This window comes from Temnothorax longispinosus, chromosome 1 (assembly GCF_030848805.1).
Source record: "Temnothorax longispinosus isolate EJ_2023e chromosome 1, Tlon_JGU_v1, whole genome shotgun sequence".
Classification (NCBI taxonomy): domain Eukaryota; kingdom Metazoa; phylum Arthropoda; class Insecta; order Hymenoptera; family Formicidae; genus Temnothorax; species Temnothorax longispinosus.
This window is the reverse complement of record NC_092358.1, coordinates 6223135-6235758: the sequence shown is the minus strand read 5'-3', so window position 1 is coordinate 6235758 and position 12624 is coordinate 6223135. Positions and strand designations below refer to the sequence as shown.

At 40.0% G+C, this 12624-nt stretch overlaps 2 protein-coding genes across 6 annotated transcripts in view; one reads left to right on the top strand and one right to left on the bottom strand.

Annotated features, from left to right (window-relative positions):
• LOC139808264 (uncharacterized) overlaps positions 1-12624 on the bottom strand; it is an 87346-nt gene that overhangs the window by 57980 nt on the left and 16742 nt on the right. The gene's annotated exons all lie outside the window — the stretch shown is intronic.
• LOC139808278 (uncharacterized) overlaps positions 1-12624 on the top strand; it is a 40680-nt gene that overhangs the window by 26131 nt on the left and 1925 nt on the right. For all 4 annotated transcript variants that reach the window (XM_071770100.1, XM_071770109.1, XM_071770091.1 and 1 more), the window contains 3 exons: positions 6246-6478; positions 8461-11371; positions 12166-12331. In XM_071770100.1, the coding sequence (XP_071626201.1) occupies positions 6250-6478; positions 8461-11371; positions 12166-12331 (3306 nt within the window). In that variant the 5' untranslated portion in view covers positions 6246-6249. The remainder of the gene's footprint in view (positions 1-6245; positions 6479-8460; positions 11372-12165; positions 12332-12624) is intronic.

Sequence of the window (12624 nt, the reverse complement as noted above, 5' to 3'; positions counted from 1 at the left end):
GTCACTATTATTAATAATTTAAGAAACTCACATCTTTTCATATCCCCTCTTGATCTTTCCTTTCGATGATGAAAGAAGAGATTCAAATTAAGGTTAATTTGACAAAGTGGCGGACTGGATAACATCTCGGAACGTAAAGGGAATTGACGATGGAACGCGACTCTTTATTTGCCTAGCGACTTTTACAATTACATTATTAGACAAATGGGATCATTATTCTTTTTAGTGCTCTCGTTAGCACATCCGATACAAATCACCCGACATTAATAAGTATTCAGTGGTGAGCCCGCTGATCAGCAGCAATGCGGGCGCTCACGTTAATTAGGCGACACTTTTTGCTTGATTATCGTTCGCCCTTAATTAACGCAAACGCTAATCGATCGGTAGCAATACGCAATGTAGTCTGTATGAGTCCAGTGGTTCGATAAATCACTGAAAATATTATCGCGTAGTTTTTTTTCAACAGAAAAAATCCAAATAGATGTTCTCTAGTTAAACATGGAAAATATTATCACGAAATTATTACATATTTTTTCTCTCGTCTTTAAAAAAATACTTCTTATAAATTTTTAGTACATGAAAAAGATTAACATGCGACTTGCATCCGTAAATCAGAACACGGAGGAGGCGCTTAGGTCAGGAAATAATTTGCAATTGGCATTTCCGGACTGCTAGATGCAGAGGAAATGGATTAGCGTCGGAATGAAGGTGCCTGGTAATTACGAAAGTATATCCGTTATTTCAATCGAGTTATTCGTAAGTTGCCAACGTCGTCCAATTATGGCGTTATGCGATGTAATAACAAACTAAAGTCGCTAACGATTATTGCTTTGTGGATAATCGCCTCGTTACATGGCGAAGTTACATGGTAAAACGGTCTCCTGACTCCAATATAACTATAACAAGAAATTATCAGAGTTACAGTAAAAGAAGTTCTTGCCAGGAAGAAAGCTGTAGTAAAGATCTAAAAATCTACGATATTACGTATTTAAAAAATATTCGTCCCTAAGAGAGTACTGCCGGAGTATTTAAACGCTCAAGAATGCAAGAAAACGAAAGAGAAAAAGAAGGCGCTTTCAGCGATCTATACAATAAACCGCGGATTAAATTTTCCCCAGGGAAGGAAAAATGCAAATTTCTTTCGGAATATTTGCTACACCATCGGTATACATATTTCGGAACAACCCGTGCTATTTGTGAATTTTTATGTGCGCGCTACACGTACAGGTCAAAACTCCATCACAAATTTTGTAATTTTAACAACGCTGATGTTCTCTAGAGTATCACGCTCGCCCAAGATTTTTATCTTCTTTCTTTTTTATTTTCATGTAGCATCGTCAATTGTATATTTCAATTGCAAGGACAGCACGAGTTCACAGCGGAGATATCAACGTGTTGCCCGACGCGAAACGATGAAAGAGAAAAAGACATTCCGTGCCCCGTTTTACAACGCGCGCATCGATGTTATTTATGCATTTGTACGTGAGCCGCTTACGGAAATAAATCTTCGCGCAACATCTCGCGTTCTGCATTAAGGAATTCGCGCGTTGTAACGTTGAATAACGGTGGTAATGGCAGAAAAGCGGGCCGCCTATTAAGCCGCAATTAACCTTCTGACCAGCAACGCTCCGATACAGCGCGGCACACTTTAATATGCTAATACCACTTTTCTTGATTCCGCCGAGGAAAAGCCCCCCCCCCCCCCCGATTAAGAGAGTGTCGAAGACCTCTGATTGTCGCGCTGCTACTATAGAAATCTTATTGTTAATATAACAATGGTAATGAATATTAAATTTTAGTAGCTAAAAATTTTTCTAGATGAAGAATTGTACAAGTAATAGAGCCAAATAATTCCATAATTCTGCTTTTTTCACAAAAATTCTACTCCGGAAAGATACACTCCAGCTTCATGTATTCAGTCCTTAAAATATTCCGCGATACCGAGTCATTCTATACGCAATATAATGTAACGTTAATGCTGGGTTTCGATACATTATGCATCTTTCTCGTAGCGGGAAACATAACGACCGCCATTAAAGTTTCGACGCTCAATCGTTCGCGGCGAGAAAATTTATCATCGTGCGTGATAAAGGTACACGTGAGTCGAATTTAATAAACAAAAAAATTGCATTTGAATGTATAACGCATTCGCACAACGTGCGTATATAAAAGACCCGCGTAAAGCTTCAATATTTCAATACGTTATCTGCAAAAAATCAGGCCGAAAGCGGCGCGATCGATAGCGCAGACGAGAGCGTGTACGCATATACTATACAGCGAGCAAGTCGTTTTTAACGGCTGTTTTAGTGCTCTACCTGCTATGCTGCGCCGCGTTATTATCGGCGATCACGATACACATGCACTCGCGTCGAACGTGATCCTAATCCGATTTCGCGTGCCGCATAATAAACTGTGCCGCACTTGTCTCGTTTGCGAGAACTCGCCCAAATCCCCGGACGACCGTTTTTCCGACAGTTTCTGGACCGCGCTTCGTACAAACTGTTCAGGATTCGGCGAAATCAGCATTAAAAATCGACAATTCGATAGGAGTTCTGAGGTTTTCGATACAAGTGTTATTTCGACAAGAATGCAGAATATCTAAGTGTATAATGAATAATTTCATTCATAGATTGTAGAATATTCAAAATCCATTCAGAATTTCATTCTTCGGTAGAGTCTTCAATAGGAATTTAGCAGTAACTATTTATATATATTATATAGATATTTCTGTAAGCTTTTCTATATATATCAATATAAAGTTAATTTTTTATTAATAAAAGTGTTGAAAGGGAAATTTTTAAGTTATGAGCAATAGAAAATGGATAATTATTAAATATCGATCGCTGAATTTATTGATCTTTCGATTTTTATTTTAAAAAATTGAGAAAAAAAGTAGTTTCCGAGTTATATTAATAATTGTACACTCTATGTACAATTATTAATATAATGAAATGAAAAGGACGTAGATAAAATAATGCTGAAAGGAGGTACACAATGCAGTTCATTTCCATATTACAAGGTAGTACAAACAAGAAGACATAAGGTAGCAAAAGACGATTCGTAAGAGCACAAAAAATATCCTAGATATTTGCATTCATTTTGCATTTTTACATCTCATTAAGTTAATTACGAATATATCCGTGGAAGATTAACGCGACATTCGTTGAAAATATTTTTCGCACGTGTCCGTTTTCAGGATCGTATCCCGACTTATCATGACCACATTTACAATAAGAGAGATGATATAGCGATTTTCTACGCTTAGAGTAAGATCTGAAATAAGGAAAGTTTACTCCAGTCGTCGCCATTGCCCCAGGTATGCAAGATGAATTGAAAAGATACAGTGAGATAGATACAGAATTAGATAAGGGAAAAGAGAAATGAAACTGCGCGGACTATTGACAGAAGTTTAATCTGCCTTGTCTAGGAAAATTAGTGCAATTAAGTCCGCGCGACGCCGCGAGCATCCTCATAATTGAAGATCCGCGTAAGAATATGGCAAGCCTATTTTCTCGGAGGAATAAATTACTGCTTCAATACATATTTATGTCCTATATTTAGCGCTAAATGTGACCCTCTGTGACACACAGATTTGTAGGTATAATAATTTCAAATGCTCTATCTTCATATCAAGGTATTAATTATTTGGCCTTAGTAAAACATAACGAAATAATTTGTAGCATTCACAAACAATCCGTGAAATATATAATGTCCTCGTCGTTCCCTTATTTAACAATATCAAATAAAACATTGGGTAAAAATGTCTTACCAATACTTTTGAATGCAATACTTGTCTTGCAATGTTATAAAGATATTTGTTTGGATTCTGCAGTAAGGCAAAGATAAATCGGTATCGGTAGGCATGAATATGTATGCAAGCGAATGAAGTACTTTGGCAGAACTGCAACATGTATCTCGTTTCGTGCTAAACGTAATTGTAGTTTACAAGGTAGAGTTTCGCCCGGAACATGAGTTTGCGACTATTTAATTACAGGCGCGGTCCATTACTAATTAATCACTCTTCTACTTGCACAATCGAGCATTATATTGTAATGACCAGTAATTAGAGATACTTGTGATATGGACATAATTCTCGGCTCTATTATAGCTTGCAATAATGTCTTCCAATATGTATTCCCCCGTAATTATACATTTGCCGATTGTCAACGGATTATTATTCTTGTTACGCCGTTATCGAGAAAAACTATAATGTATCGTACTGTGTAATATATTACGATTATATTTCGCTGCATCGCCGCAAATATATAATGCGTTCCGTCGTTAAATCGCATGTATTCGCTTGCGGCGACTAATAAATCCTCATTCACCGGGATATTTTCTCGTTTACGTGCTCGAGAATGTATCACGCATTCTTGCTTAAAATCACATTCCTCTCACTCAAGTTGACTTAATCGCTACATCGCGAAGATAGGAAATATCCACAAAAAAAGCATTGCTGCATTTCTTTTATGGATCAATGTAACGGCATCGCGATTTAGAACGCATAATTGAAAAAAAATATAGTTATTTTAGTAGTAAATCGTGGCGTAAGATCCGTCGAATAGAAGAAAAGAAAAGTGATTGCTCTAATTGACTTCATAATGATATGAATATATCGAGTCTGCTAGAGCGTCCGATCAACCGCGCTTCCTTTGGACGCTAAATAAGTGGCTAAGAATAACTCGCGCTGATCTACTGACTGCAATGACAAAATCTAAACCGCTCATTATAATCTCTCATTACATTTGTGGCTATAAAAAACTTTTTAGAAAAATTAATACCACTAAAGTGAGAATAGAATTTCTTTTTAATTTTCTCCAATAGTTTTCTATAAATCAAAATAATTAATAATATAATTAATTTAGTTATCTATGACTCTTCTTTAAGTTTCGTTATAGATATGAAAGCTAGATCACTCTCAGTATATCACGTAATTATCAGTAGAATATCAAAAGTTTGAATAACTCCCCATTCTAATCACAATTTACTTTACGCTCGTACTTTCTGCACATCATTCAAAACATCAAAATCATAAACGATGATTAATACGTGTCTTCTCTGAACACCTTAAAACCCTGCGATTGATCCTCGCGTGACATCTCGCGTGTCGAGAAACGAAGAAAATCGCCCCAATGACGTTTAGTCGAAATTACCCGTGGTCCTTCGGTCAACTCGGTTGACGGGTCTACGAAAGGAAAGAGAGAGGAAGAGAGAAATAGAGAGAGAAACGTGACGTCAGTTGGCGGAAGTCAATTGGCGCGTCATGCACACACGAGAGTTGATTCTACAAACGGCCTTCCTCGCCTTCTCCTTCGCCACGGTATTAAGTTTAGCCACTTTGGCCTGACGCGGGCAGTGTGTCAAGATCACTCGATTCGCCGTTGATATCGACCTTTCTCTATCTCCCCGTCTCTCTCGTTCGTTTTCTCGCTTCGCTGAGAGAGGCGCGCTCCAAGTGTCGCTCGCAAAGTAGCGGCAGATTCGTGTGTAGGAAGAGCTAGATCGAGAAATCAAAGAGAGGAGAGGGCTAGTTCGAGTGTAGTTCGAGAGCGGTAGACAGACAGGCTGTCTCGTGCCTGCTTTCATCTTTCTCGGCAAAGCGACGGATCGGTCCTTTGAAGGATGCCGGAGTAACTCGGCGGACGGGGTGACGAGAGAGAGGGTTGTCTGAGATTCAAAGTCAGAAAGAGCCAAGCTTGCTTTCCCTTTTGGAAATAAGATTCGCGTGTTAGATGGTTGTTACAGTGAATACGTTATTCTTCGCGGTATATTCTAAGAGTGGTACTGCTTGGAGCGTGTTGGTTTGCATGTTTGCGTTTGAATGATAGATATATAGATATATAGGTAAGTCTTTGAAATTCGTTTTAAATTACAACTTACAAAGAAAATCGGTTTTCCAAAAGGTAATTTATATGATGCACATAAAGAACTATTTATTTTTATTATATTAAAATATCAGTATCTACTTGTGCTTTTATTGTATAGCTAATATATTATAACTACTGTAAATAGTAATATAAAACCGTGCTTTGACGCTCATTGGTTCTTCTCTGACCATTATAAATTTTACATCAAAGAACCTTAAGAATTGGAATAAAAAAACGTGAGGAACTCAGACGTATTAAAAGATTAAGAGATTAGGGATTCTACCGTAACGTTTAAGTGAAGTAAGTCAGAACGCAGTAAAGAGAGAGCTCACCTAAGATGGAAGATGGAATAACGAGGGAGCACCCGTTTGATTGCAGGAGGATGCAACCACGGGTGACAGTGGCTCTGGCCACGGTCTGGCTGACGGTGGCGGTTCTGATAGGAGGAGCAGTCACCCTCCGCCTCTCTCACGATCAATACTCCCCCGCGCCTCCACGCCGACACGCTGGGATTCGACGAGACTATGCTAGAGACTGGAGGGATCACGATCCGGCCGAGGATCAACCGCTCGACCTTTGGATCGGCTCGCGAAGGTCGATCTCTGCGGAGGGTATGTCAGATTCTACAACACTATGTCAAACTGTACAAAATAAAGCACCCATACTGTGTCCCGCTGTCAATTCAAGGGCTGATGTCGAATATGAGATTGTCATTTATATATCAGAAAAAGCTTAGTATAAATCTTTCTGATTTCTTTTCTTCCCCTTATATATGATCAAATATATGGAAAAGATATAATAATATTATGGCTTATATTTCTAAATGTTAATATTATTTTACAGAAATAATCTACTTGCTTCTCTTCCTCTCCTGCGAATGTTGAATAGAAATATATATTTTCAATATTTTATTATTTACATTATTTATTATACATTTAGTTATAATATATTTTATATATAACTAAATGTATAATAAATGTATATATTTTATATATATTTGCTAAGTACATATATATATTGCTCTATTTCAATTGGCTTTAATTACATCAGCGATTTAATTCTGTCGCGCCGTCTAATGGAGCCGGAATAAACGCGACGCGATAAAACGCGTCGTTCGGTCTAACCAGTAGAAATCCGTTCGCTCCGACTTTCTGATTAATCAAGGTTTCCTTGGTCGACGTCTTCGTGCAATTCTAATATCGAATGAATACTGCTCACGGCTTAAAAGCTCGAATTTTCAGCATGCATTCAATAAATGTAGTTATTTTCATTTCCCCCTATCGCGCTTGATTAAAGATAATACTCGGAATATATATTTCTACTTGCATATTTTATGTGTTAAAAAATCTGAAAATTTATATTAATTATATTACATTATGTTGTCAGTACAATGGCAATTTCATGGTATTACGTCCTTTATTAATTTTCAGAATTAAAAAATATTTAGAGAGAGAGAGAGAGAGAGAGAGAGAGAGAGAGAGAGAGAGAGAAGCAAATAGAATATTTTAATAATGAAATAAATAAAGTAAATTCAACACATTAAAAAAATGTATACGTAATTTAATACATTCAAAAATACATAAAGATTATTAAATTTTCTTTATATGATTGTTAGTATGGAAAGAAACTTGAGAGCGAGAGCTATTATTTAGGGGAATAATGGAGATCTATATTTTTGGAGTAACACACACGCAAACGCTGGTCTTTATATCATAACGGCACGCAAGAATTTCGGGGAAATAAATTGGCGTCGAACATTACTTACGTCACTATAGTATGCAACTACATTAGTTTAGTCGTGTATAAAACCGTTATTAAATATCTTTTAAAGAATCACGTCCGTAGATTAAATCTAAATTAAACCGGCATTTCAAGTTGCGTGCTAATGCGAGAATAGTTAGAATTAATTTTCTGAGTATATCTAATTTGCGATAGAAGTCGTACTAAATAGCATCTAATTCCAAGTTGCAATTTGTTTGGATACACATCGAGTCAAATCATTTTGAACTTCTCAAATCCGATGCGAAGTTCATAACTTTTTATGCACTGCCAGCATTGCAATTACTCGTCTCGCATATACCTCGGAAAAGTTTTGCATCATAAAATATTACATATTCGCAGTATTCGCACATGTTTAAAAACCTACATATATTAAAGATATATGTATAAATATATGTAAATTAAAAAGATTTGCGCGGCTTGGAAATTTCTCTCTCTGACTTTTATACATATAAATGAGTTTCAAGTAATATTGCTCAATTAATTTAATTTTTATAATTTGTTTTTTGCACAACATTTGTGCAACAAATGAAACAATAAAAAATAATTTCTATATTAAATCATGTAAATTAAATTTCATATTATAAAAAATCTTTATATACATATAAAATTTTATGATTTAATCGAAGATATTGTGCGTTTCGAGTGATCCAATATTACTTAAAAAAATATATGAAATTAATTATAAATAATTATTTTTGAATGCATGGTTAATTAAAGTTAAAAAGCTATTAGACTTATGATTTCAAAGTAAGCAAGTATATTTTTTGAGATATCTCTCATTAAAAAAAAATCTTCTGATTACATTTTCCAGAAGCTCTATCTCGCAATGCCAAGTTTACCGAGCGAGATTTTTCGCTTGAAAGTCTCTTGAAGGACATTGTCTCGTCAAAGCGAATCTACCCCTTTTCAGACTGGCAAAGGCGGTTGCCGAATATCGTCGGCGCGGAATTCGCGTCCGACAAAGTCGATTACGGCTACAAGATGCCGGAAACGCTTTCGCGCGAGACGGTGGTATCCCCTTCAAACCTTTTGGACGACCCCTTTGTGGCGGACGACACGTTCCAGGATCAAGGTCCGGGGTCGATGGAAATATACAAGTTAGACCTATCCAAAGAGAAAACTCTACTGACCGCAACCACGCCCTCCACAAATTTACCCTCGGGAAATAAAAGCAAAGCTCCAAAAAAGACGGGCCATCTGAATTCAAAGACAAAGACAACAGAAATCAAACCGACAACGACAAATGCGAACATTAGTCAGAGACAATCAAACTTTTTCGAAGAACAACTAACCGAGACTCCCTTGGTCAACAGAGACGCCTTTGGCATCGGCGGCGTGCCGGAGCTACAGGTTGGATGCGAGGGTCTCGAAGCGTCGTCGTCGTCCCACAAGGCAAAAAGATCGATAGATACGCTCGACAAGGAGAAGGGCGAGGTACCGCCGTCCGTATTGCTGGACGTGACACCGGTATCCCTGGATCTCGACGACGTTTTGTCATACGACGAAGAAGAGTATGAGGAGATGGACGAGCTACTCAAGCTCAAGAGACTGGAGACTACCACGAAAGGGAACAAACCGAACAGGGGAGATATGGATGCGAGCCATCTTAATTCTGACCATCTGGACGAGTTCAGGCGACTGGAGAAGTTACCAGTACGAGGGGATTTGGGTGGATCCACTCCAACGAATTCTAGCGGAGCCATAACTGACCAAAAGGAATTGTCCAAGCGATCTCTGACGGATCTCGAAATTAAAAATTACGAGGAGACCAAACCGAAGCGAGAAACCGTTTCATTGGGCGATGATGATGGCGCCAGCAGGAGTCATGGTCGACGGTTGCTGTGGTTTGCCGAAGCAAATACTGAGGGATTTCCAGACGGCAAAAGCGAGCGGAAGCGCACGAGACGGTCGATCGATTGGGGCTTCGGCGAGGATGAAGGTGTCGTGTCCAGCGACGAGTTGCAGACCGTGACTGCACGTCGCAGGCAGCACGAGAACCGATATCATCAAGATATATCTAGCAGACGTGACCAGCATCGTGAATTAAATACTGACATCGATAGTATTAGACAAGAGTACGAGAAACTACTTGAACAAAAACGAAGAGAAGAGGAAGAACATATACGACGAATGCAACAGGCTAATCGAAGAACGCCGAGTAGATGGGAGGAGGAAGAAAAAAGGAGAAGAGACGAGATGCGGAGGAGACAACACGAGGAATATCGTAAGAGGATAGATCACGCTTCAACACCTCGCATAGACAACGAAGAGACGCGACGACGACAGATGGAAGAACGACAAAGACAGGAAGTAGCGCGCAATGAGATGGCTAGAAAAAACGAGGAAGAATTAAGAAGGCGAGAGGAAGAAGAACGAAGACGACGATTACAAGAAGAAGAAATGAGAAGACCGCAGAGCAAATGGCAGGAGGAAAACTTGAGAAGATCAGACTCTAGAACCTCTCCTGTAAGTGACGAAGAAAGAAGACGAAGACTTTACGATGAAGAAATGAGGAGACGGGAGGAAGAACGACGAAGACGATTAGAAGAAGAAGAAGCAAGGAGACAGGAACAGTACAGATCGCAGCAGGAAGCGCAAAGAAAAAGAGAAGAAGAGGCAAGGAGGCGTCAAGAAGATCCAATGAGAAATCTTTCCGAGGAAGATAGAAGGAGACTAGAGGACCGTCGTAGAGAATGGTCAGAGAAGCGGGAGCAGGAAAACGAAAACGAAAGAAGGCGAGAGCAGCCACCATCGAATTTAATGCGCGCGGAACATCCAGTCAGTCATCCGAACGATATCAGACAGCCTGATCAAGACGAAAAGAGACGACAACAAGAAGAAAGACAGCGGGAACAGAAGCTGCGAGAATATGTCGCGCGGAATCGACCTATCAATGTCGATCGAAGATCGGAAGAGAGACGACGCTATCGACCCGAGGAGAACAGAGATCCACGGATGAATGCGAGTAGAAACGATGAGGAGTACCGTCGACGAGTATTAGAGGAGCAGCGTAAAAGACAGGAAGAAGAGAGAAAATTACAGGATTACATCAGGAGAAACCAGCCAGTAAACGTGTCATCGAGGGATAATCAATCGACCGCGGCCGGTCGTAACTGGTTCGAGGAACGGAGACTGATCGAGGAAGCCAGGCGTCGCGACAGATATCCCGATCCAGGAGCGAGGAAAGTCCACGGACCGTCGGCGCCTACGTATATCGATCCGCGAAGCTCACCGGAGGAAGTCAGACAAAGGCAGCAGGAGACGGCGAGAAGGTTAGAGGAGGAAAGGCGGTTGAGGTACGAGGCGGAAGAGCGACGGAAGGCACTCGCCAGGCGACAAAGGGAGGAGGAGGAGGAAGAAAGACGATTACGGGAGGAACGGCGAAAAGAGGCGGCCAGACGAGAAGAGGAGGCGAGGAGGGCGCAATCCAGGAGATACGAGGAGGACAGGAAGCGGCTGGAGGTAGCGAGGATACAGGCTGAGAGAAGAAGGGAGGAGATGTTGAAGGAACGATCCAGGAACGAAGCTGGAAGGACGAGACAGCCGGAAGCCACGAGGCCGATCTACCAGGATCCTCGACTTTTCGAGGAGCACAGAAGGCGGCAAGATAGCCGGCCGATTCCGAGTAGTAATTTGATGCGAGCCGAGGAGGCCAGGCGGGCGGCGGCAGAGCGCGAGAGACAAAGATTGGAAGCCGAGAGACGACAACAGGAAGAGAGCAGGTATGTAAGTGGTCCTTGGGGCACAGCGTTTCGCAAAAATAAAGTTTTCGCCTGGCGCGACGCCAACGAACTTTATTTGAGTCGCGCTTTACAGCTATCCATGTTCGTTACTACTATCGTTTGTCTCTGTTCGTTTGTTTCTATTTTACTCGTATTCCCTTATCGCTAGGGCCTAATATTACTGTCAAGGTAGTATCCCCACAATGAAATTGATAAGCACAAATCTGTACTTATCCATTTCACAAATTTATTTTGGGCTACGAGTTTATGAGAAATCGCGACAGAATTCGGGATAAAATTTAATTTTATATTCCATAAAATTCAAATATTCCATAAATTCAAAAAATGTTTCAGGAATGACAATATATATAATTAAAATATATAAAATTATAAAAGTATTCTAATGCAAATTATAGATCGCCTAACGTAGATATATATTTCAAATGTAAATATAATGTAAATATATATATTAAATAGTATATTTAAAAAATATATATAAATTAATGTTGTAGATTTCTTGTACGTTTCGTCTTTTATTTTGTGTTACATTGTATATTAGTATTAATTACTTCTGGAAAGATATTATCACATTTCCTGTGATTTAATACAGTAAATTTCGCCTGTGCGATCTGAGATATTTCTTGCGTAAAATTTTAAATAGCAACAACCGTGCGATATATCAGAGTCCGTGAACAGTGCAACTTTAATTAAGGAAACATCCCAAGCGTATCATCGAGGCGAATTTACTTATTCGAACCATCGGATAAACACGACCCTATTTCCATCTGCTGTAGAATGAGGGAGCACAGACAGAAGAAGGCCGACCAGTGGAAACGACAAGAACTAGCCAGACTAAACTCCCTGCCGGTGAACGCAAGGATAATAGTCCGTCCTAGCGGCTCCTCGCCGACGTTGCCCGTGATATCGAGGGGCGGCTTCGACAACGAGATCGATTTCACGGTGAGTTCTCCATTTGTCTGTCAAAACACTTCACCGCACTCCGATCGCGTAAATCCGATTCGGCTGTCCACTGGCGGTTTATTCACCGACGAATCCGATCTCGTGGTCGCCGATTGTCTCGCGCTACCAAACTAAAGCGCGCTTCATTAAACTACGGGGAAAGTTGCGGCGGATTCGTGCCCCTTCGACCCCAACAAAGCCTCCGTCTCCGGTTGCCCCGCTTTGTTCCGTTTAATTGATTGGACGTTGAGCAGCACCGCTACCATCTTTCTCTTTAGCGCTTTCTTGCGATT